Below are 25,514 nucleotides of genomic sequence, written 5' to 3'. Positions count from 1 at the left end.
AGAGAAAAGCAAATACCGTATGCTAACACATGTATATGGAATCTAAAAAAAAAAAAAAAGGTTCTGAAGAACCTAGGGGCAGGACAGGAATAAAGACGCAGACGTAGAAAATGGACTTGAGGACACGGGGAGGGGGATGGGTAAGCTGGGACGAAGTGAGAGAGTAGCATGGACATATATACACTACCAAATGTAAAATAGATAGCTAGTGGGAAGCAGCTGCATAGCACAGGGAGAGCAGCTCGGTGCTTTGTGACCACCTAGAGGGGTGGGATAGGGAGGGTGGGAGGGAGACATAAGAGGGAGGGGATATGGGGATATACACATACATAGAACTGATTCACTTTGTTATAAAGCAGAAACTAACACAACATTGTAAAGCAATTATAATCCAATAAAGATGTTAAAAAAATGAATTGCAAAACTTTTGAGTAAACAACCTCCAGCTTAGCTCAGGTTCTTCCAAATATTTGCGTATTTTTATAGATGCTAAATTTTCACATACAAATGTACTGAGCAAAAAAAAATGACACAAAGTTACACATAAAAGTTGGTAAAAGAATTTTATTATGTGGCTTAGGTAGGTCTTTGCATACTACTAACAGAAAAGCATTTTTCCACATCTTACTCAACCTAACAAATGATATATTTGTCGTTTTATCTACATGGCTGCAGTATTACACTATTGAAGAAAACCTTCCTTTCATTTGTACTTTGGTGCAATTATACAGTAGATACCTCTTCCTCCAGAAAATAAAAATATTCCTGATCTAAACCTGAAATGGAACAAAGACATTAATACCAAGTTCCTCACACCACCTGGTAAAAGATTGCAGTGAAAGTCCTAATAATACGCTGCTTAACACACAAAAACATGAGACGTCGGCCACAGTTTCAGTCAAATCTCGGGAGGAATGGTTCAGCATGTGGGTTTATCTTCCTGGGGTTTTCACATATGACAGGTGGAATTGTACCATAATGAAGAATAGTCACCTTTTTCTCAAGAGACTCAAACATTGGACTCTCGCAAGGGAAACATCTTTTGGGACATAGTAACGTACAAATGGATAGGAGAAAAAAATTGCCTTAAGAAAAATCCACCACTGTTTGACCAAACACCTGAAATGTTTTTATCACAGCTTTCATATATTAAAAAAGTTTCCTGCGGAGATGAAGCTTATTCATGAAATAAAGCCTAGTCGCTATCATCTGAACCACGTTCTGAGCCCTGATCCGAGGCCTCGTTGTTGGATCCCTCGGGTTCGGATTCATTGCCGGAGCCTCTGCCGGAGCCTCGGCCGGACCCCTCGTTGTCAGATGCTCTCTCGGAGTAGTGGTCCGACTCGGCGCTGGGGGACGCGGGCTGAGAGTCCATCTCAGAGCCCCCCGAGCGGCTCCGCCCGGACTGCAGGGATTCGTTGTCAGACTGTTCGGAGCCCGAGGGCCTGCGATTTCTGGCCGGCTGGTCGCTGTCTGAGTCCTCATCTGAGTGCTGCCTCCGGGGCCGCCGGGGGCTGCCGGCCTCGCTGCCGGACTTGTTCTGGTTCTCGTCGGAGTCGCTCTCCTCCGAGGAGGCGCCCGTCTTCCTCTGCTGGCCCTCGTCGGAGTCGCTGTCGCTGTTGCGGGGATGTCTGGCAAAGACAAACGCTCGTTAGACCAGGGTTCTGGCCAAGGGAGCCTCGACAAACCGGGGATGCGCTTGAAAAAAGAAGGGCATTTAATGTCTTGACCGGATCGCTGTTGACACAGGTGTTCGTTTTGTGATATCCTTTGGTGTGCTTTTTTGTAAATGTGATAGGGTTATTAAGAGAGGATTAAAAAGTTAAAAAGAATAAGGCACTTTAGCTCTGAGACAGAACATAGACAGTGAAGGGTGACCGCACTGGTCATCCCAGGCACCCTTCATCAGAATGAAGCATTTCTCAATTTCGTACGTAAAATTATGAAAAGGAAGGGATACATTTATTTATCTTTATAAACCAATACACAGTGGCAGAGGTGCAACCCGGGACCTCACTGGGCTGCAGAGACTCTGAAGAATGCACTCTGTCCCAAGGCTGGCTGGGAGGGAAGCTCCTCTGTGCCACTGCCATCTGTGCTAGAAGATCGCTGAGGAGCAAAGTCACCCTTTCTGTCCCAGGATCTGCTTCTGCTCCGGTGCCCTCCGCCACGACTAGACCTACTCAACATAGGAAGCTGGGGCTAAATAAAAAGGTTCTGCAGCTTGTTTGTGTACTTTTGCCAGAGTTCCCCCTCTACTTATCAGATGTTAAGGGCAGGGGACCTGTGCTAATGCTTGGGGGTGCAGTGGCACCCAGGGAATCTTGGCTTCTTGGAGGAAAGAACATTCCCTTCACCACTGTCACAACTGCTCCCCCACCAGAGCTGTGGAGAGGAGGACATGCTTCTCCTCGGGCATATTCCTTAGTTTTGGTTTCCATAACAGATATTCCAAGAAAGGAATATTAAATCCTACAGGGTCAGTCTAAGAAGGGTGAGGGAGGTGAAACATACTACTCTCCCTAGAAATGAAAACATCCCTGTAGACTGAAGAAAGGCTCTTTGTGCTTACAACTGAAAGAAGAAACCTAGACACACATCACATAACTCATTCTGTATACACGCTAAGGGCAGTGGGCCCCGGGATCTAATTCACTCCATTCCATCTGGCCAAATAAGCAAACACTTCATGAAGGTCTAACCATCACTCTGTAATCAGTGGACCAGGGTAACACTGTGGGCAAGGGTGAAACAGTGTTTTAGGGAAAAGCAATCCAAATCTGTGTCAACCAGCATCTTCAGAGAAAAAGGGAACTGCAGATCTTTACAGACGCTTTACCCTACCAGACTAGCCCTGCACCAGGACCCTTAGCCCCTTCGACATGCTAACCTCTCACCCCGCCTCACCTCTAACCAACCAAGACTCTCTCTTCCTTTTATTTTTTTAAAAATTCTTATTATTTTTATTTTTTATTGAAGTACAGTGGATTAGGACTCTCTATTCTTCTTCTAAGACTTAAACAGCCTTTCTTCCACAAAAAAACACCTCAATAATTCCCCCCACTACCTCAACTCCAGATTACATGCGGTCACTGAAGAGCAATAAATGCAAAATGTAAGTGATAACCCTTTTCCCACTATAATGTAGTTTTGGTTTATTGTCATTCTCCACTGTCTCTAAAGTACGAATTCCCTGGGGGCAGGGTCGATGTCTTTATCCTCTGCATCCCCAGCTCTCAGCTTGCTATCTCATAGCATGGATGTTCAAATGTCTGTTGAATGAAATGATGGCCGTCAGAAGAACCCAGCATAGTATGGTATTAAGAGTCTTAGTTTAGGAATCCAGATGCAGAGCTTGAGGGGCAAGTTCAGTACAAGTAAAACAGAATATTGTTTCACCAAGTAGGCTGTGAGCTAGAGGAGTCTACGATAAGCCCTCCACAGAGCAGGCAGTGCTGAGTCATCCCTGCCTGACAAGGGAGGAAATGGTCAAGAAAGTCCCTTTCTCCCTGTGACCAAGATCAGGCTACTCTTAATACTTTAAGCCAGTCAATGGCAGTGTAGCAAAATGATAGAAAATTTCAGCTAATATCCACGAAGAAATGAGATTTCAAAATAGGTTTCCTTCTTTAAGAGACAAACATTTAGTAGGACAAAATGACAAGACTGGAATGAGATGTGTGCTCAGGCTTCTTCCTGCTCTAAGATTCTAAGAAGCTGCAGAGATGACGCTTTGGCACAGTGACCACTCTTGGTTATCCTTCACTAGGAGAACATAAGTGAAAAATTCCTACCCTTCATCAGCAATTTTCAGTTTATCTTCATCAGATGAATCGTCACTTGATGATATTATGGCTTTGGATTTTATTTTTCCCTTCATTGAAGGAGGCAGACGTTCTGGCTTGGGCTGAAGAAAGAAGATCAAACGTAACAGATTAGTCAAGACTCTTTATGTTAGGATGTCTTGTTAAATTGGGTTTGCACTGCAGTGATACTGATACAATCAAACTGCAACCAACAAACTTCAAAAACAAGTGTCTGTGCTTGAAGACACTGCAGGGGAAGAATGTAGTCTAGAGTACCGCAGTCTTTGATGCCTACTGGGGATGAACACCACAGAGCTGGACACTTACAGCCTTCTTCTTGTCTGCTCTTGGTAGACGGCGCTTTTTCGGTTTGGGGCCGTTTTCTGTTTCATCATCATCGGACCCTTCGTCTCCCTTCGGAGGTCTAAAATAGTGAACGCCAAGAGAAAGCCTGTCAAGATTCACTCGCGCCTACAAAACCCAAGACTTCTGTGCCATTCAAACGGTATTCGTCATTTTGAACACCCTTCTTTACAGGGGCTGGCCTCGAGCAGACTGTACACCCCTCAAGGGCAGAGACCACAACTTACTCTTGCTGCACATGGCTCGGGAGTCTGCAAAAACTGTATTTATGCCATGTCTGCTGACTAACTGAGTCACTTTTAAGCCCTCTTATTAATCTAAGATGAGCTCGAATCTTGCCCTTGGTGAGTGACAGAAGATGTGAGAAAAGACCCAGGCTCCAGACTCAACCTCCTTCCCCTCCTCTTTCTTCCCTTCCAACTACTCATCCCAGGCCTGCTAATATCCAGCCACAGCTTCAATTCCACAGGTCTGAATGAATTCCACAAGCAGAGCCAAACATGGGTTGGAAAGAACAGGTCTAGCTAACACTGGAGGTTCCCGGACACGAAAGCACCATGAGAGGAACAGACAGCTTAGGGGCACTTCCAGGTGAGAGGGGGGCAGGGCACCACTTATCCTAACAGCGGATGGCACTAGGAGGATTAAAAGGCCCTTCTTTCACATAAATTCACATTTTATACATCCTGTAAAACCAGGAGGTGGGCCATCGCTATTTTACAGAGAGGAAACTGAGGCTCAGTGGCTTTTCTAAGATTTCAAAGATGGACAGTCAGTGTGGACACACTAACGTTTCTCATCCTAAACTGCATAGATTTTCCAATAAATATTGCAATTTTCAGTCATAAGAAAGGCAATTATTGACTGACTCGGAGCTCTCAGAAGGAAAGCTGTGGACATGTGTGGAGACTCCAAGCATGCCGGGAATTTGGGAGTGGGGCCCATTTTAGGATTAAAGTAGGAAATGGGGGAATGAAAGGCTTCCCTATCTGGGGGGATCAAGTGATAAAAAAGTGTTCACAGATTCTAAATCTAAGATTCAGAAGGTGAAAGGTCTTTTGCCACTTTCATGAGGTGGTTTAAAACCCAGGTGATTTAAAAGGTTATTCCATGACACTACCTTCTCCTCTTCTTCTTCTTTCTTTCGCCACCCTCCTCCTCCTCGCCTTCTTGCTCACTACCACTGCCCTTCCTTCTCTTCTTCTTTTTGGATATAGGCAGGTCATCATCGGTGTCATCGTTGACAAACTCATCAAACTCTCCTCCCTTCTTGGACCGCTGAAACCCAAACAAGACCACAGTCATTGCTTTCCTGGCTGGTGGAATGTGGGTGGAATGCTAAGGTATGAACGAGGCCACTTCCCATCAGTCCTCTAAGTCAGAGGTCTCTGACCCCTGGGCCATGGCCCGGTACTGGTCCGTGGCCTGTTAGGAACCAGGCTGCAGAGCAGGAGGTGAGCAGCGGGCAAGCGAGAGAAGTTTCATCTGCCGCTCCCCACCGCTCCCCATCGCTCGCATTACCGCCTGAACCAACACCTCCCCCCAACCCCTCCCCACTGCCACCATCCATGGAAAAACCGTCTTCCACGAAACCGGTCCCTGCTGCCAAAAAGGTTGGGGACCGCTGCTCTAAGTCACGTGGAAGAAGTGCATGGTGAGGCCCATACTTTAAAAACTTCTAATTGGGATGAATGCCTCAAATAGCAAAAATCATCAACTACAAAGTTGCTACAAGGTAAACTGTACTCAGCTAACAGTGAAATGCATTTCTAAATACTGGATACCATTTAAAGCAGTCTCTGTTGGAAAACTAACTTTTAGCAAAGGAGGAAGCCAAAGCTCAGGACTAAGTACTGAGTGAATTTAACCAATTAGCTTCGTTTCTAACTGGAGTCATATCTTACCCGTCCACTACTGCCACCTCTTTTCTTTTCTTTTGTCGCTTCAGTCTCTCCAGTAAACATAAGAATATTTTTGGTCTTCTCTACATACTGGGCCCGCTGTTCCAAAAGTTTCTTTTGCTCTTCTTTTTCTCTGAGACGTTTCTCTTCCTATGAGGAAAAAGAGTAGGAAAAAAACCTCATCACAATGTTCTTATGACAAAAAAAAAATCATGGCTACCATCAGAAGAACTTCTTTTTTAACATACAAAGTGTATGTATGTACACCTTTAATTCTAGTATAACTGCAAACACAATACATACCTGTTCTTTGAGAAGTTTCTGCCTTAACAGTTCTTTCTCTTGTTCTTGTTTGGCCCGCAATTCCCTTTCTTCTTCGTCCTGTTTGCGCGCCCTGGCCACGTGGTACTGGGCCTGGCTCAGTAAGTCAGAGCATTGCCTAGAACAATCCAAATTTAGAGAAATACGTATGTAGCTAGTATACTTTTTATTAAAAAACTCATAGAGCATCTGTATTCCTTACACACATTTAAAAGTTTGAAGCAGGATCATTAGGTGATACCTATGGGAAGTCTTTTTTTTTTTTTTTTTAAATTCTTCAGCCCTTTTCTTTTTTTTAATTTTTATTTTATCTTATTTTTTTGGCTGCTTTGGGTCTTCGTTGCTGTGCGCAGGCTTTCTCTAGTTGTGGCGAGCAGGGGCTACTATTTGTTGCGGTGCGCGGGTTTCTCATTGCGGTGGTTTCTCTTGTGGAACATGGGCTCTAGGCACGTGGGCTTCAGTAGCTGTGGCATGTGGGCTCAGTAGTTGTGGCTCACGGGCTCAGTAGTTGTGGCACATGGGCTTAGTTGCTCTGCGGCATGTGGGATCTTCCCAGACCAGGGATCGAACCTGTGTCCCCTGCATTGGCAGGCGGATTCTTAACTGCTGCACCACCAGGGAGTCTTAATTAGGAAAATTAACTTAATTTCTCAGAAGCCAATACTGTCAACTATGTTAAGTTTGCAAATTATAACCGTCCTCCCAAAGCACAGCTAAAAAGATTCCCAACACTATCTTTACATGTGACAGATTCAGGAATCGTGTCTTGATTCTGACTACATAGCTGACATTAGTGAAATAGAAAAGTATTTTCCCATACAACTTAAGTACTTGAACTTTGCCATATTCCCTGAAAGGACCCTTAGGAAAAAGCCTTGGTCCAGGTTGGAGTGTCCCAGAGAGGAGTGTGAAAGACTGACCTCTGGAAGGTCAGAAACCCATTCACTACTGTGTTACTCTCCCAGTCCACACTGCTATCACTGCCTCACCCAAAGTCACCTTCCATAAATAGTACATTACCTGGCTTCTGTAGCAGCGAGGGCCAAATCAAATCTCATTTTATCTCCAACTTTACTCAAGTAACTGAAATATCTAAATAGAATGAGAAAATAAAATACTTTACTTAAAAAAAATTAATGAAACAGACCCTTTAGATTTTTAATCTGTTCTTAAAAAAACAGTCTGAGAGGAGGCTTACATACTGATTGAAACTTAATGAACACTTAATACTTAAATGAATGTATTCATGAAGGGCTGTTATCTCAATAGGAAAAATATATATACAACTCACTTAAAAAAGGACTCTCATCAATATACCACTCAATATTAGTAAGTTCATGATGATAAAGTTACAGTTAACGCTATCAGTAAATTCACAAACAACCAAAAATCAATTCCAGCAATGAATATTTACTAAACACCAAATTTACTAAATATGTCAGCATGGAGGTTAAGAGGCTTAAGCCATGAAAGCACTTACAATCTACTAGGCAAGGCAAGGAATACTTAAACAAGAATTCAAATAAGGCTGGACAAAACCTGAAGAGATGTCAGGTTTTAATTTTATCATACACTGAATTACCAAATAAGTACTGTAAGGTTACATAAATTTTGAGCTGAGCTGAATAAATTTATTCAATATTTAAGAGGAAAGGTCTTAATCTCAGCTTAAGTAAAACTAATATCACATAAAAAGACACTAGTATAACAAGTAAAACCAGCGAAAGTGGAGTCAAAAAATTTCTAGTGTGTAAAATGCTGGGTCATATTATTGACAGGTCAATGAAAAATCTAGGGCAAGTTTGCAAAGCCAGCCAGCCAGTTCTAGGGGTCGGACTACATGATCCAACTCTAGCAGGATCCTGGCTACGGTTGGGTGCCACCTGGCGGAAGCTGTCTGCTTTGGCTTAAAAATCGCTGGAATGATTCTAATAAAGAATGATTCTCTTTTGAGCCTTGTGGGTTTAAAGAAACAAAGCATTTCAAAGGTTGTTCCTACAAAATCTTACCTGTGTGCAAGCTCCAGTTCTTTCACAGCATTGAGTACTTCCTTCAGATTACTCTTTTCATCTTTCAGGACAGAGGTAGCTAATCTTTGCAGGACCAAGGCCACATTAAACATAAGAACTGTATCACTGGGTGCCACGTGTCTAGCCTATAAACAAAAACAAAGCAAATCTTTCATATGGTATAATGACATGAAAAGAATTTTAGTCAAATAGAGTGTTAGGTGTGTAAGCATGCGTAAAACAGGACAAAAAATACAATGCAGCATAGAATTGAGTTCTCTTTTTTACCTTCAGCAGAGTCTGTTTGCATTCCTGTAACTTGCCACACTTGAAGAGAGCCCGGGCCAAATAGAGCACAACTTCAGTGTTCTGGTGCTTATAGAACTTTCTGAGGCAGTTTTCATACTACAATAAAAGAAAACGTTAATTAAAACACAACAAGGATTAAATGATATTGTCATTTTGTGACAAAATTTCAAGCGATTTTAAAGCTATGTGAAAAGGTATTTTGTCTTTTGAACGGTTAATTTCAAAGACTAATTTGAGAACGATATTTTACACTCACCAGCATACATTTTTCACAACATAAAAACCTGACAAGAAAAATTACATACTAGAAATAGTTTTTCCATTTGAAATTTCGACCAACACTGAAAGGTTAAACAGACTGGAAGGTCTTTTTTTTGTATCTTCAGCAATACTATCTAGAACAAGCTCACTGACAACTTATTAGAAGTCATACACCTGGCTCCTAAGGTGCTCTACCACCTTTCTTTAGGACTGGTGGAACCTACTGGCAACGAGAATGATAAGTCTCACTGTTCTTGCTGTTAATTTCTTAGTAAAACCAATATAGCAATACTGGTATTAATTTTGCTGTGAACATATCACTTTCTGACCATGGAACATATCTTATCATAGGTAAGTTCTTTTTTGTGGAAGGTGGTTAGACGGTTTTTCCCTGAATATCCCTAGAAATTAATTTGCAGATCAAGAAGGCCCACCTCCAAAAACACAACCTCTGAGACTACCATATGCAATCTGGGTTCTGTAAGTCCCTGTGACCAGGACCTTTCCAATATTCTGAATACAATAATACCCATCCTTTTTAGAAAAATGGTTAACCACTTCCCAGAACCTATCTTCTTTTATTTTTTAAATTTATTTATTTATTTTTGGCTGTGTTGGGTCTTCCTTGCTGCACACGGGCTTTCTCTAGTTGTAGCAAGAGGGGGCTACTCTTGGTTGCGGTGCGCGGGCTTCTCATTGTGGTGGCTTCTCTTGTTGTGGAGCGTGGGCTCTAGGCGTGCAGGCTTCAGTAGTTGTGGCTCGCGGGCTCTAGGGTGCAGGCTCAGTAGTTGTGGCTCACAGGCTTAGTTGCTCTGCGGCGTGTGGGATCTTCTCAGACCAGGGCTCGAACCAGTGTTCCCTGAATTGGCAGGCAGATTCTTAACCACTGCGCCACCAGGGAAGTCCAGAGCCTGTCTTCTAACTTTGTTCGGAAACCTGTTTTTTCTGACCATAATAATTCCCCCATAAGAGCATTTTTACTTTTTACTATTCAAAAGATGCTAAGCCTGACTCTTTTACTTCAAGTTCAAGTAATCAACAAATATGAAAAGCATAATAAAATTCTATAGCCATGGGCTCTCCTGGTGGTGCAGTGGTTAAGAATCCGCCTGCCAATTCAGGGGACAGGGGTTCGAGCTCGGATCCGGGAAGATTCCACATGCCACGGAGCAACTGAGCCCGTGCACCACAACTACTGAGCCCACATGCCACAGCTACTGAAGCCCACACGCCTAGAGCCCGTGCTCTGCAACGAGAGAAGCCACCGCAACGAGAAGCTCACACACCGCAACGAAGAGTAGCCTCCGCGTGCCGCAACTAGAGAAAGCCTGCGCACAGCAACAAAGACCCAATGCAGCCAAAAATAAATTTAAAAAATAATTCTATAACCATGAAAACTTATCCCCATGGAGTTTCATTTTAAGTGTCATTTAACCTTCCTGAAACTCAGTTCTCTCATCTGAGAAGTAAGAGGGTAAAACAAGCAAACGGATATTAAATCCCACTAACTTCTGGGTACTTACTGCTATGCGAGGCAAACTAGTGCCAAGTATGGTGCCAAGTATTTTTCATTCTGGATGCTCAAAAAATTCTATGAGATTAAGGTACAATTATTTCTATTTTATAGATATGAAAACTGGCTCAGAGAAGATGTCCTTTGTCCAAGACATGCAATTAAAGGTGGAACCAGGACTCACATCTCTGTCTGGACACCAAAGACCATATATAATTATAAGCCTCTGAATAGACACAGTGTCGTAAGAGATAGCATCCAGCTCCAAGGAAGGACCAGAATGGTTAAGGAAACAAGTGCTCAACAATGAACACAAAATAAAAATATCTTGAAAAATAAGACATTACCATCTGAACGGCGCTGATATATTGCTTTTGTTCCACATAGATGTGTGCTAGGTTCAACCACACATCACTGATATCTGCTGTTGCTTCTCTTACTTGGGCAAATACATCACGAGCTTCACGGAAATATCCTTTGTGGGCCAAAACAGCTCCTAAAGTTATAAAAAGGTTCACAGAATTAGAATTTTCTAATTGTAGCCAGAAAAACAACTAGAGAGAAATTCTGATCTACAAACATCCCTCCAAAAGCATTCATTTCACAAATTATTATGGATATCCAAACTGTATAATTACCTATGCCATTAGCAGCATACAGATTCTTTGCATCATTTCTGAGTACTTGTTTGTAGATGGCCAGAGCACGATCTTGATGACGCTTTTCCTATAAAGAGATACAAACATTATAAAAAAAAATCAAACAAGAATCAAATAAGTATCAATTTTGTTTTAAAGAGATGAAAAAAGATTACCTTTTCTCTATCTCGGGTGGGCTGATGCAAAGTTTGGAGCCAGACGTTGCCAAGGGCCAGCATAGAATAAGTGTCACTCTGAGTAGCTGGTTGTTTTAATATCCTCTCGAATTTCTTCTGGCCTGGACCCCATTCTTGTTTTGCCAAATGAAGATTACCAATCAAAGACCAAGCATCCGGATGGTCCTAAAAACACACGTATAAAAAGAAGCAAAATCTGTAACTTGGATTCAGAGAGATCAATCATCTTTCCACAACAGCTGATTATTGGAGAGGTTTACAAGCTCCATTTACAACAGTGCTTTTCAAACTGAGAGTTGAGATGGATCAGTGACTTGTAACATCAATTTAGTGTTTAGTTATCACCATAAGAAATGCAACAGAATGGAATACAGTAAAAATGTCAATGTACTGCCTATGGAAAGAGCACAAAATGATTTGTAAAACTTTGATTTCAGTTGTCTGTATACACACGTGTGTATGTACTAGGCTGTAGTGTGAAATCTATTTCTTACCGTGGGCCACAATCAAAACGTTTAGATGACTTCTATACCCTTTAGTATCTTTAACAAGTAAATGAAAAAAACAGGGAGATGCCAAGTCTAGAAATATGATAGCCATTAAAAGGAAAAATTGATTTACTGGGGGGAAATGGTGAAATAATTATTTTTCAAATCTAAGAGTTAATATTACCAACCTGATTAATCTGAAGAGCTTCCTTAAACCAATCTGAAGCCTCATAAAAATTTCCTTTATCTCTAGCCATGGCTCCTAGGCGCAGATAGCCTGAAAATATACAAGTTTTCATGTTTAAAATATTAGCTATAAAGTAGAATCATAATTTTAAAGTCATACTTTTGAAACAATTGTTTTTCATTAATACATTAATAATGAACAGAAAAGTCCCACAGGTGAAACTATATCAAGCATCAATATAGCTAATTAATAACCTAATAAATTGAAGAGCAACTCTGCCACCATCAAGTCTTCCTGTTTGAAATCTCAGATTATCTCTTCCACTCCGTTCCCCAGGCTAGCACCCTGGACCAAGTCATCATCTCAAGTTCAGTTATTTTAAAAGCTTAGCATTGCTCTGTTTCCAATTTCTCTCTGATGCACAGCACTGTGCTTGGCATATGGCACTACAGTGAAAGCACAGACTACCAGGGATTACTAGTTAGAAAACCTGGGCTCTAACTGTGGCTCTTCCACTTAAATAAAAAAAGTGCCATACAAATGTTGTTATTTTCTCCAAAAAATGTCACTCTCTCCAGGAAACAACAATGGCTTACTACTGCCTATCAACTCAGTTCAAATTTAGCCTGACATTCAACTAAAACCTTATTTATTTTAAATCACTTTTGCATCCATAACAGTATGACAGGGGCCAAATTGCTAGCCCCTAATTTGACCACAGTCAAAACATCATAGCTTTAGGTTCTTTTAAGGGAAGTACAGCATATAAAATATTTTTAGTTAAAAAGTTACCAAATTTCACATTGTCTAGGTTGTAAAAACTCAAGGTAGGACATTTTTAGTAATAATTATTTCCAGGAAAAGCACTGTTCTATTATAAACATTGCAAAATGTTTATATGAATTCAAAGCAGGACCCATCATAAAGATAAACCCATCACCAAATATGCCAAGGAGTTGTTAAAAGCCTAATAAAGGTAGCTGACCCACTGAAGATGGCCTAGTCTATAAAATATGGTCCAACTGGTTTTTAGTTGTTTCTTTTTGTTTCTAGCATAAGTTTAACTGAAGCTGCATCTTTTTTCTTTTCTTTTTTTTTTTTTAAGGCCACAAATTTGCCTTGAAGAAAAGGGGGCAGGCATATAACCTTCAAAACTGTTTAACTTTTTTTTTTGGTCGCACCACAGCTGCACTGCGGGGCTTACAGGATCTTAGTTCCCTGACCAGGGATCGAATCCAGGCTCCCTGTAGTGGAAGCATGGAGTTCTAACCACTGGACCGCAAGGGAATTTCCTAAAACTGTTTACTACTGGTTCGAAGAAAGATTTTTTTCAGGCTAAATTTTTTGCTGCTGTTGTGGACATTTTAATACACACAAAAAAAGTTTAAAATTCCTACAGTCAACATAATTAGGATGTTCCCGTAAGATGTTTTTATATAGTTTTTCTGCTTCATGGAATTCACACATCGCCTCATACAGCCTGGCTAAATTGTATGATGTTGTAACAGAAATGGCATTGTAATAATGTTCATCATGCTCAGCTTCTGCCTTTGCACGATCCAATGATGCCAAAAAGTATTTCTAGGAGAAAGAAAAGAAAATTACATTGTTAAAATACTTGGTTGATACATAGGAAAAAGTGTGCATTGAACTTGATAGTATAAAAGAAGGGAATATTTCTACGTTCCTACCTTTGCCTCTCCCAGATTTCCAAGCCTGAAATGGAGGGCACCCACGTTATTCAGAATCTCTGGGGGGACATCGGCCTGCACTTTCTCCTGAAGGATCCGTGTCGCTGTTCCATAGGCTGACAGGGCACCCTGTATTTTCATGGTGGACAGAATAAAGTGTAAGTGAAAATGAGAGGAAGAGAAACACTGCATTAGGCTTACCAAAAACACATCAGGTAGCAGATGGAAAACATGGCTAAATACCTGTATGTCGGTCTGTTCTAAGATTTGTGCCAACTCAATCCAAGCTTCAACGTCATCAGGATACTGTTCTGTGACCTTCTTCAAATGGCCCTGGGATGAAAGAGATCATTAAGCTAAAGCATTCCAACTCTAGGGTATGACATTGAAATGTGGTAGCTACTCTACCCTGTTTGATAAGTCAAATGTTAGTTCAACTACAACAAACTCAGCTAACAAAACTGTGTCCATCATATTTCTACTAGCAATAACAAGAAATGAGGAATGCGCATCTAGAGATAGCTAACAGAAAATAAAATTTTTAGATTTTTAAAACATACCTTGGCGATATCTCGTTTTTCTTGGTCTTCTGAGGCGGCATATAGAGAGCCAAGAATTTTCATAGTTTCATAATTATTAGGATAAGCTTTCAAGACTTTCTCAAAGCACTGAGATGCATTCTCTTTGTCACCTCGATAAATGTACATTTGTCCCAAACCAAAAAAAGGCAGCACAAAAGAGGATGAGGCAAACTGTGTGGCTTGATAGTAGTACTGGAAAGCTTGGTCATAATCTTCCTAAAAAATGAAATAAAACAAGGCCAACAATATGTACAAAAGTTTTTAAATGATTTGGAAAACCATTAAAGAATTAGATATTTAGAGAGGGTGTAAAGTTAACTTACCTGGACGTGGAATGATCTAGCCAACTGATAGCAACTTTCTGCTTGCATGGCCTCCACTTCTGTATTATGGAATGCATGGAGAGCCAAGTGCTGGACTTTACTGTAATCCTGAACAAGGAAGATCCAAAACTCAACTGAGTGAACCCAAACAACTCTACCAGTCTCAGTCATAAGGCTTCCCCAAATTTCACTTTTAAAATTTGTTTATTGAATGAACAATAGCAGCACTGTATCCAGAATTACAAATCATTTTCCTCATTCCCCTTGCTGACAAATTCAGGGAAGATGGGAACTAACAGTTGTACAGTACTTAACATTTCCCCAGTACTATTACTTCATTTAATCCCCACAACAATCCTTTGAGGCATTAGTCCCTATTTTTGTGATGAGAGAACCCAAGAGAGGTTAAGTCCTTTATTAACAGTAATGGAAGCAGTTACAGTTTATTGAGAACTATTATATCCAAAGCCCTCTGCTAGGTATAATACTTATATTAGTTCTAAGCTTAATCAACCTCCCTGCAAAGTGTGTCATTATTACCATTTTATTGATGGGAAAATAGACACTGAAAGAAGTAAAGTTTGTTATCTAAGGTGAAAAGCCAGAATCTCAATTTAGTGGGTTGTTTTTCTTTTTCTGACTCCAAGGCTATGTTCTATCACATGAGGGTAGCAAGCGCCAGCACTTGGACTTGGACTCAGCTCTATTTGAATGCATGGGTCATGACCTTTCTATTAGGCCTGACTTTCCTTTGGATTAGTCTCCCAAGTGTCTCAGAGTCAGAGTTCATACATCAGGGGTAGAAACAACTTTCCAGTTTTAATAGGAATGTGTTTTATTCATTTGACTAGAAATCTGGTCTGAAGTAGTTTTTGTTTGGTCAATGACCACTTTTGACTTTTTTTTTTTTTTACATTAGAAATAATAATGGGATTGCAGCTTTTATCAGGAACTGTTTCACATTAGATAAGTATTTAATATGCATATTACATTTAATCCTAACTACCATCCGTCACATCCTATACAGTAGGTATTATTACTATTTTATAAGTGAGGCAATTAAAGTTTAGGGAAATTATTAGTTTATTTGCGCAAAGCAACAGAACTATATACAATGGTGATGCCAGAATTTGAACCAAGTGATTCAAACTCCACACTTTTAATTACATGACACAGCCTTCTGGCTTAATTTATATACTGTTCACTGGAATGAGTGTATGGAAATACCCTGCCTACCTTCTAGGGCTGTTGTAATGACAAACTGAGAAAACATGTGTAAACATGCTCTGTAAACCTTAAAGACATATATCCAGTGCAAGATGACCTCATGACACCTGGCACAGTGCTGATCACAGATCAGGTGTTCAGTAACACCCAAATATACTGGCTTGATTTACATATTTCACCTACGTAATCTTTTCTTTTTTTTTTTTTTTTGCGGTACGCGGGCCTCTCACTGCTGTGGCCTCTCCCATCGCGGAGCACAGGCTCCGGACGTGCAGGCTCAGCGGCCATGGCCCACAGGCCCAGCCGCTCAGCATGTGGGATCCTCCCGGACCGGGGCACGATCCCGCGTCCCCTGGTTCGGCAGGCGGACTCTCAACCACTGCGCCACCAGGGAAGTCCATCACCTATGTAATCTTTAAGGTTCTGAATATACTGATTGTTCTCAGTAGAAGCAAGTCTTTATCTTCTGCAGTGGAATGGTGACTAGCATTGAAAATTAAAAACTGAATTATTCTCATTTGGTTCAAGGAAGCTGTCCCAACTGCTGTGAGCACTGACTACTAGATATGCCCTCAAATATTTAGAATCATCCATCCTCTGTTTTTGTGCTGTTGCTGTTTTTCCAGTAAAAACCAAACTAACTTGTGTAGCTGTTTTATCTTAAACAGTAACACTTCATTTACGTATGAGATACATTTCCATCCTCTCCTTAAGTAGTTGCCTTTTAGTACTAAAACAGCTATAGCATAAAGCTTAATTAATAATTCATTATGAAAAGGGAGTATGCTTCTACAGCCAGAGAGAGTAAAGCATCATGGTGAATAGCTGTGTGACCTCAGGCTATTAACTCTTGCTTCCATTACATCCACAAAATGAGGAAAATATTACCTACCACATAGGACTATTTTGAATATCATATAAATTCATAGCATGCACTTTTAACAGTACTTGGCATTTTACAAGCATACGATGCATATTAATAGCAACAATAACAGCAACATAGCATCTATTACTAATAAGGATTGATGCAGTTTTGTGAACTCTTACCTAAACTGCTATTTAATTAAAGTTCTTGGTATAATTTAGTACCTGGTTTAAAAATGACTGATTAAACTCATGCTTACTAACTATATAAAAACTCTTTTAGTATCTGAGAAACCTAGAATGCCACTGCTTCTACAGAGTTAGTGGCAACTTAAAAAATTACACCATGATCAACATGTGAAAATAAACAAGCAAAAATTTCACCATATGCTACACTCTTACTAAACTACTAAGACCATTTCATAGATCTGTGCCTGTCTTCTTTCAGCTACCTAGTGACCTTCTTCTAAAAACATAGTTCAAGAGCTCTCTCATTCTTGGTGATGAAAACTCTCCTTAATCACTTCCTCTTTCATTTCTTTACCACAGCAGGGCAGAGACCTTTATTTTTACATTTACATTTGTTCCCATATCTGTGTTTTCTATGAAACAACTCCTTGAGTGCAGAAACCACATCTTATTGAACTCCACATCCCTATCGCAATGTTGGGTACAGTATACAGGGTCAATAATTATTAGATGAATGAATGAATGAATGAACAAACATACCCAGATACTAATTAGTATCCCCAGATACTAATCCAAACTCTAACTTGAAAAAAAACTCTTGATTCAAATTTCTTTCCAAGTTAAAAAGATAAAGTATCACCTGCAGTACAGAAAAACAAAAATCAGGATTTAAAATTAAACAACTTTAATAAATGATTTCTCCTACCTTTTTGAAGAAAAAGTGATTTGCCAAGTGGTTCAATACCATAGGGTTGCTAGGATCAATAGTATAGGCTCTGGAAAGAAGTTGGACACCATTTTTGATGGAATCAGCCTGAAAGAAAAACAATGATGGCAGGGTTGAGTGAAATATTACTTAAATAGCACTTTTTCAAAGTTTCCTTTATAGTTGAAGAAATAAGATTATACAAATCTAAGTTCAGATAGCAAAATATAGCTCTTGTTTTAGTTAACTTTCATCAGGGATTAAAAAATTTCCAACAGTGATGGTGAGAATGAAAATTGGCATAGCCACTGTGGGAAACAGTATGAAGGTTTCTCAAAAAACTAAAAACAGAACTACCATATGACCCAGCAATTCCACTCCTGGGTATATATCTGAAAAAAACAAAAACACTAATTCGAAATGATACATGCACCCCAAAGTTCATAGCAAGATATGGAAACTGCCAAGATAATGGAAAAAACCTAAGTATCCATTAACAGATGAATAGATAAAGAAGATATGGTATATATATATATATATATATATATATAATGGAATACTACTCAGCCATAAAAAAGAATGAAATTTTGCCATTTGCAGCAACATGGATGGACCTGGAAGGCATTGTGCTAACTGAAGTAAGTCAGAGAAAGATATATAATGTATGATATCACTTATATGTGGAATCTAAAAAATACAACAAACTAGTGAATATAACAAAAAAGAAGCAGCTTCACAGATATAGAGAACAAACTACTGGTTACCAGTGAGGGGGAAGGGGGGAGGGGCAATACAGGGGTGGGAAAGTGGGAGGTACAAACTACTGGGTGTAAGATAGGCTCAAGGATGTACTGTACAACATGGGGAATATAGGTAAGATTTTGTAATAACTGCAAATGGAAAGTAATCTTTAAAAATTAAAGAAAAAATAATAAAAATAAATTCAAATAGTGAGGTAAACTTTTAGAATTTAGCTTTCTTAACAAACTTAACTGCAGAAACACTGCCACTGGAAAGCATTTCCTGCCCTTTGAAATTGGGTGCATGTAGTAAATATACTTGATATCACTGTCCTAAATAATTTACTGCTAAGGCAAATAATAGAAAAGACTCCAAAAGATTGCATTTTTTAACAGCTCTGTTGAGATATAATTCAATATATAATTCAATACTATTCACCTGACAAATCAGTCAGGAACTAGACAGTTTTTTCACTCACATACCTCTTTATTGTTGAGTTCTAGAACAGCCAGTCCCACCAATGCTCCCACACATTTGGAATTGAGTTCCAGGGCTCTGCTGAATGCCAGACGAGCCTTCTCCAATTTGTTAAGTTTGACAAAGCAATGGCCCATTCCTAAACGAACTTCCGCTACAAAAATAAAATCAAGTCATTCAGTCTGTCAAACTAGGGCATTTTTAGGATTAAAAATTTTTTAAATGCTTAAACATTTTCTATTTACAAGTTGCAAAATCGCAGAATTAACTTCAGTATAACTACACTATAAAATCTTCGGGTGTATCACAAACTTGGTTTCACTGGAGGTCAGAGCATACCACTCTCCCCTCACACCTCCCAACACTTACCCCCTCATCAAGGATACCTTTCTCACCATAGAACAGAACACCTATAATAGTGGTATTTTTCTTGTCTTCCAATGCTCCTGGCTACACTGTACCTTCATTATCTAATTTTTTTTTTTAACATCTTTATTGGGGTATAATTGCTTTACAATGGTGTGTTAGTTTCTGCCCCACAACAAAGTGAATCAGTTACACATACACATATGTTCCCATATGTCCTACCTCCCGCGTCTCCCTCCCTCCCCCCCCCCCTATCCCACCCCTCCAGGCTGCCACAAAGCACCGAGCCAATATCCCTGTGCCATGCGGCTGCTGCCCACTAGCTATCTACTTTACTACGTTTGTTAGTGTGTATATGTCCATGACTCTCTCTCGCCCTGTCACAGCTTCATTATCTAATTTTTAAACAGAGAACAAAAAGCTTCATTAAGGTCTTAAATATAGTGACTGACTACATGCACATCTGCAGAGCTATGCTTATAAACGCTTCCCAATTCCAAAGCCATGCCAAATCACAACCATGTCTCTAAGGATAACCTCTCCACTGCTCACTAGTTCGTACCCCTTCTCATCTAAGGACACTGCTCCTGCAACCCTGCCCTATTTTTCCCACATCATCAAATTTTCCCTCTCAACTAGATCATTCTCAACCATATACATTCTCGCATCTTAAAAAAATCCCCTCTTGATTCCATTTCCCTTTCCAGTTGTCAATTCATTCCTACTCTTCCCTAGATAGTAAAACTCCTTGAGAGATCTACATTTGCTGCCTCCCAATTCCCTTCCTTCCCTTTTCTCTCTTGACTCCACCCTAATGAGTATCTCACCTCCACCATTCCAGTAAAACTGCTTTATCAAGGTCACTAATGATTTGTATGCTGGAAATCCAATGATCAGCTTTCATTCCCTATTTTACTTGGCCTAACAACAGAATTTGACACTGACACCCTCTCCTTCTGGAAACATTTTACATTTGACTTCAAAATTTGCTAAATGAATGAGATTTTGGAAAGAAAACTAGTATAGGGCAAAAAGATTATATTATGATCTACTATGCAGCTTTTGAATCAAATATCAATATTTTAAGTTGGATCATACACAGCCTAGACTTACAGTTTTTCTCTTACCTGGACATCCTGGGTTAGTTCGCAAGGCTTTCTTATAGTAAGCGAGAGCTCCTCTGTAATCCTTCTTGTTGAATGAAATGCAAGCTTTACCTGTAATGATTTTTAAAAATAAACATGCACTTATTAAAGAATACAAGTCTCATATGCTCTCTACTAACTCACCTAAATCAAATATATCTCTCAGTAAGAAATACTTGAAAATAGCAAAAATGATTTCATATCTAAACTTGTTTTCCATGAGGGTATATTAATCTATGCCTATAAATAGAACGGTACTATATTATGTTAAATGTTATAAAATAATTAAAGTAGCTTAGAGTTGTCCAAATAGATTGTTTATTGACGCTTTAGAAGTGTATAACAAATTATGCTTAACTGGTATATATCTTATTTCTGTAATTTCAACAGAAACAATGATCTATTGTAATAGTTTTATTTTTAATAAGGTAAAGCTCTTCTACTTTGCTGCCCAGCCCAGTTACTAAGGAGTCATCAACAAAGAAATACATTCTAGGCACAGATGAAAAATATAGATTCCTAAGATGGTTGCCAAAAATGACTTACCAAGAAGGGCTGGAATATTATTTGGAGACTGGTTGAGTACGAAATGAAATTGTGCATCAGCCTGATCCATTTTGTCACCTTCAAGTAGGCAGAAGCAGGCTCTTCCCAACAAATGGTTCTGAAAAAGTAATGCATCATCTTAGACTTGACTTTATCCAGGACTAACCACAATTTAACACAAATGTGTAACACGAAAATGAAAACCATATAGGAAGGAAGCGGATCATCACACGAATTCCCCTATCACTGTAATGTGTTTAAACTACCAGTAAGCAATTCTTAATTGCAAATTGAGGAACTATCCCAAAATGCAAGCTGTCTGTGCCAGGAACGATGACAAAAAGAAAAGTTCAAACTCCTTAAAATATGCTTGAAGTTCACCTGAGGATGTTGGAATTACCAACTCGACATGTGGATAAGTTTCACATGCTAAATTTGCCCATATTACTTCAACAGTACCAGGACCAAAGAAATTTCTATTTTATTAAGGAACCCTTATTTTTGACTATTCTTATCAACTATGTTATTTTAAGAAAAACTGAAAGAAAATCTGTTGCCTATTATACACATTTTACTTTCATGTGGTATTTTTTTCCCTTTCATAAATTCAAAGATATCTGATTTAATTTACCTGATCATACATAATAATTTTATCTGCCATCGTATACAATAGGGTTGCCTGTGTAATAAGATCTTTCTTGTTGTCCTTATTCTTCTCCTTCCGAGCCTGTTGTACATAATAGGCTGCCAATGTATCCAAGCAAGTCATCTGGTCTTTTTCATGGTCTCTGTAGTCCAAATTGCCATCTATACGCGCTGCTTCCAACAACTTTACAAACTCTTCTGTTTTTCCTTGCTTGTAGTATTCCAGCTATAAGGTAAAGAATCAAACTAGAATTACTGGAGGATATGTCAATACAAAAAGTTGTACACAAATGTTTATAGCAGCTTTATGTGTAATAGCTCCACACTGGAAACAACTAAATTGTTGAGCAAAAGGTGAATGGACAAACTGTGGTCTATCTGTATAATGGCTACTGCTCGGCAGTAAAAAGGAGCTATTGGGTACATGCTACAACATGGATAAATCTCAAACTAATCTTTAGTGACAAAAAGCAGATCAGGGGTTGCCTGGGCACTGTGGAGGGGCAAGGGAGAGGTGGGAGGAAAGTTTTAGGGGTGATAGATATATTCGTTATCTTGATTGTGGTGATGATTTCACAGGTGTACATATATGCTAAAAATTCTCAAATGGTACATGTGAAATATGTGCAGTTTACTATAGATGAATTATACCTAATAAAGCTGTTTAAAAAATTATAATCACTACAAATGCTTCCATATTCTTACCTAGCAATAGCTGATTTCAAACTAAATCAGAGTCCAAGAGAGAAAGCAATAGTGAGAGGGTATAAAGAATTCCAAACAGAAAACTTAGGTTCCAGTTATAGATCCATCAAAAATTGTCTATGACTTTGGGTCTGCTGAATAACTTCCCTGGGAATCTGTTTCATTTATTAATAATAAAAGGAATATCCACCATTTATTAACCCCTTACTGTGGGCCACAAACAATGCCAGGAGCTTCATATACATTATCTCTAATCTGTACAACCGCCCTTAAGGTGAGTGCTAACAACCCATTTTAGATGAGGAAATAGGCTCAGAAGGTAGATCATTTGTCTAGTTAGTAGCCGAGTTGGAATTTGAACAAAGGACTCTCTAATCCCAAAGCCTACATTCTTTCTAGTGTAACAACCTACAGCCCACAATGCTTTATGAATTTATTTTACTACAGGTTCCATGCTAACCCTCCAAGACTTCAATTTTCATGTAAGCGCTGTTAAAGGAGGCATTTGTACTAAAAAAATACTAAGTTCCCTTCTGGTTTTAAAAAATATGTGACAAGCATTAATGTCTTGTTCTCCAAAGACTAGGAAAACTTAGCACTTCAAGTCAGGAGGGCACTGCTTGTCACTGAAAGTATCTCTCTGTAAATCCATACTTAAGAAACTCTTTAAGAGTTAGGCTTAAAAAAAAAAAAGTTAGGCTTGAGCACTGGACACAAGCCCGATTCCAGATCTACTTCTCTGACTCTTCAAGGTCAGAGGCCTCCTGTGTATCTTTACATGAAGGGGACCTGTGACAAACTTGCTTAGGAATAATGATCAAAGTATTTACTATATTTGATTCATAATCATTTACTATAATGTTCCCACAAAAAAGAAACATCATTATGCAGCTGGTGCTGGGGAGGGTAGAGGGTGTTAGATTGTTTAAATTGTGGCACCTCGTTTTTTCTCAGTTTATCTACAAACCATAAGCCAGTCTTCACTGAGTAATCACTAAATAATCAAATGCTCAATATAGAGTACTCTTTAACTTAAATGAATTCTGCTTTCACCAACATATACTAATTTACCAGAGGCCAACACATCACTTAGTAAACTTGCCTTTAATACAATTAACTTCCATATACATGGTACTATCTATCATTCACCCAAGCTGGCTATTACTGTAACTGAAAACAGAACCACGTATTTTTTACAGTCAACATATAAAAAATATTTGTTACGTGAATACTCACCGCCAAAGCAATCCATATGTGCAATTGTGTGTGTTCCTGTTTCAGAATACTGATAACTTCATCTCCCTCCGGTAACTGATCGAAGTCAAGTTCAATGACCTAAAATACAAAATGTAGGTTTTAACTCTTATTTTTCTTTTTAAAATTTACATTTCTTCTTTGCTGCTTTCCTAAAGATACATCAGTATGGTTATACATAGGATTTGTGTTCACTTTCAATAGGGCTGAACAAGCATACATTAAGAAACGTTTAAGGAGCATATGACAAATACATTATATGGTAATATTAAAGCATAGCAAACAAACCCTGCTATTTGTCCTCAAATCACTAGAACTATAAAATGCTACAAAAGCTTTTCTTACTGAAAAAACTAAAAGGAAACCCTGCGTAACGTATAATGCAGGTAAAGTACAGATAAACACCCCAGAGACTCATGCCACAGACTCTGAGACTCGGTCTGACAACTTTTTTTTTTTTGGCTGCACTGGGTCTTTTGTTGCTGCACGCGGCCTTTCCCTAGATGTGGGGAACGGGGTCTACTCTTCATTGCGGTGTGCGTGGGCTTCTCCTTGCGGTGGCTTCTCTTGTGCCTAGAGCACAGGCTCTAGGCATGTGGGCTTCAGCAGCTGTGGCTCGTGGTCTCTAGAGTGCAGGCTCAGTAGTTGTGGCGCACGGGCTTAGTTGCGCCACAGCATGTGGGATCTTCCCGGACTAGGGCTTGAACCCGTGTCCCCTGCATTGGCAGACGGATTCTTAACCACTGTGCCACCAGGGAAGTCCCGGTTTGAGAAGCACAGTCCTAGAGGAAATGCAAAGTTGAGTGCCACCGTACACACTAATCATGGAGGCATCATTTGTGTCACACACACTCCTGAATGTGGCACAAAAATAACAGTAGGAAAATGTTCTGGAATTAGATAGTGGTGATGGTTACACTACTAAAAACCACTGGATTTTACAGTAAGTGAAACATATCTCAATATTGTACCTCAATCAAAAGTAAGAGTATGAGATATCGAATAAGACAACATCAATTCTGAGGACTTTACTCAGACAAGCCATAGGCCACCCATAAAAGAGGCGACAGGAAGGGAAATGGGGTTAATTCTATCAGCACACTGCAGCGGCTATTATCTTGGGGTCTCTGTTTCGTTGATGGAGCCTTGTGTGGCAGATGTGGTGCACCATGACACTCGAGTTTCTAAGGGAGGAAGGGCGACATCCTATATATTCTCAGGGAGAGACACTTAGTTTGAGTAACAGAGAGAACACAGTGACATCTGCGCCCACCTCTGCGATCTATGGGGTGCCTTACATTTTATCAGGCACTGTCACACCCCTGCGCTCCTGAATTAGGAAAAGAGCAGAGTACTGTCAAATACGGACAGGTTGGTGGGGAACTTTCAAGAACTCCTTCTCGGGGTGGCTTCGAGGTTGCGCGGACCTGATGTTCCCAGCCTGGGAGGGCGCTGGGGCTGGGGAAAGACGTGATAGGAGCTTCGGCCGGGTAGATGGATCTGGGGAGAGGGTGCTCTCGCTTCCGAAACGAAGTCGAGAGAAAGCGGGAGGGGGAGATCTCCAAGTTCAAGGTCCCCACCCTCCCCCATTCTCTACACTTACCTCGTCAGTGTCCCGGAGGGGAATCTCAATGGAGCCCCGCGACATGGCGAGATCAGAAGGCGAGCGGGCGTTCGGCCCCGCCGCTCCGCAGCTGGTGCTCCTGGCTTCTGGCTCGTCCAGAGGCTAGCGGCGGCTCGGGCTCCGGTCGTGACTGCCGCCCCGCGGCGCAGCCGAAGCTCGGGCTTCTCCTTCCCGTCAGCAGCTCAAACAACGAACAGCAGACGGCGACCGGCGACTTCCGGCAGCCCCGCCCCCTGCCCCGGAAACTTTCCCCGCGGGAGGGCCTGTCCGATGGGAGGGTTCCTCCTGTGGTTCAGGTTCTCCGACTTTAGGAGGAGCCTTTCAATAGGATAAGTCTTTGCAGGTGAATTTTTAAATTGTGCTTTACCTTGTCATTTATTAAAATAAGGCTTGTTTCTGAAGTAGTAGGACATCTGATCATTAGTAAAACATTTTAG

General features: G+C 40.2%; 1 protein-coding gene across 2 annotated transcripts; it reads right to left on the bottom strand.

Moving 5' to 3' along the window:
- Positions 1-549: 549 nt before the first annotated feature.
- Positions 550-25,263, bottom strand: CTR9 (CTR9 homolog, Paf1/RNA polymerase II complex component). 2 transcript variants are annotated; one of them, XM_029207384.1, is made up of 25 exons: positions 25,057-25,263; positions 23,436-23,534; positions 21,481-21,720; positions 20,850-20,967; positions 20,286-20,375; positions 18,798-18,946; positions 17,575-17,682; positions 14,589-14,696; positions 14,245-14,481; positions 13,928-14,017; positions 13,685-13,813; positions 13,391-13,574; positions 11,995-12,083; positions 11,298-11,483; positions 11,122-11,209; positions 10,831-10,979; positions 8,689-8,805; positions 8,401-8,546; positions 7,412-7,483; positions 6,374-6,509; positions 6,074-6,220; positions 5,290-5,447; positions 4,134-4,230; positions 3,795-3,907; positions 550-1,631 (listed from the first exon to the last, which is right to left on the bottom strand). In XM_029207384.1, the coding sequence occupies exons 1-25, from the start codon at positions 25,099-25,101 to the stop codon at positions 1,196-1,198; spliced, it is 3,531 nt and encodes a 1,176-aa protein (XP_029063217.1). In that variant the 5' UTR covers positions 25,102-25,263; the 3' UTR covers positions 550-1,195. The 2 variants fall into 2 exon arrangements, with proteins under 2 accessions (XP_029063217.1, XP_029063216.1); XM_029207383.1 differs by having other exon boundaries at positions 555-1,631; positions 13,685-14,017; positions 25,057-25,260.
- Between the last annotated feature and the right edge of the window lie 251 nt (positions 25,264-25,514).

This window comes from Monodon monoceros, unplaced genomic scaffold, assembly GCF_005190385.1.
Source record: "Monodon monoceros isolate NGI ecotype Baffin Bay Population unplaced genomic scaffold, NGI_Narwhal_1 Super_Scaffold_7, whole genome shotgun sequence".
Lineage (NCBI taxonomy): Eukaryota > Metazoa > Chordata > Mammalia > Artiodactyla > Monodontidae > Monodon > Monodon monoceros.
The sequence above is the reverse complement of the archived record's forward strand: the minus strand, read 5'-3'. Positions and strand labels throughout refer to the sequence as shown.

Excerpts from the sequence above, each read along its gene's own strand:
- CTR9 (XM_029207383.1), bottom strand. The coding sequence starts at position 25,101 with ATGTCGCGGGGCTCCATTGAGATTCCCCTCCGGGACACTGACGAG. Across the intron at positions 14,697-17,574 it reads ATCACTTTTTCTTCAAAAAG|GATTACAGTAAAGTCCAGCA; the intron begins GTAGGAGAAATC and ends TTCCTTGTTCAG. Across the intron at positions 12,084-13,390 it reads ACATCCTAATTATGTTGACT|GCTATCTGCGCCTAGGAGCC; the intron begins GTAGGAATTTTA and ends GTATATTTTCAG.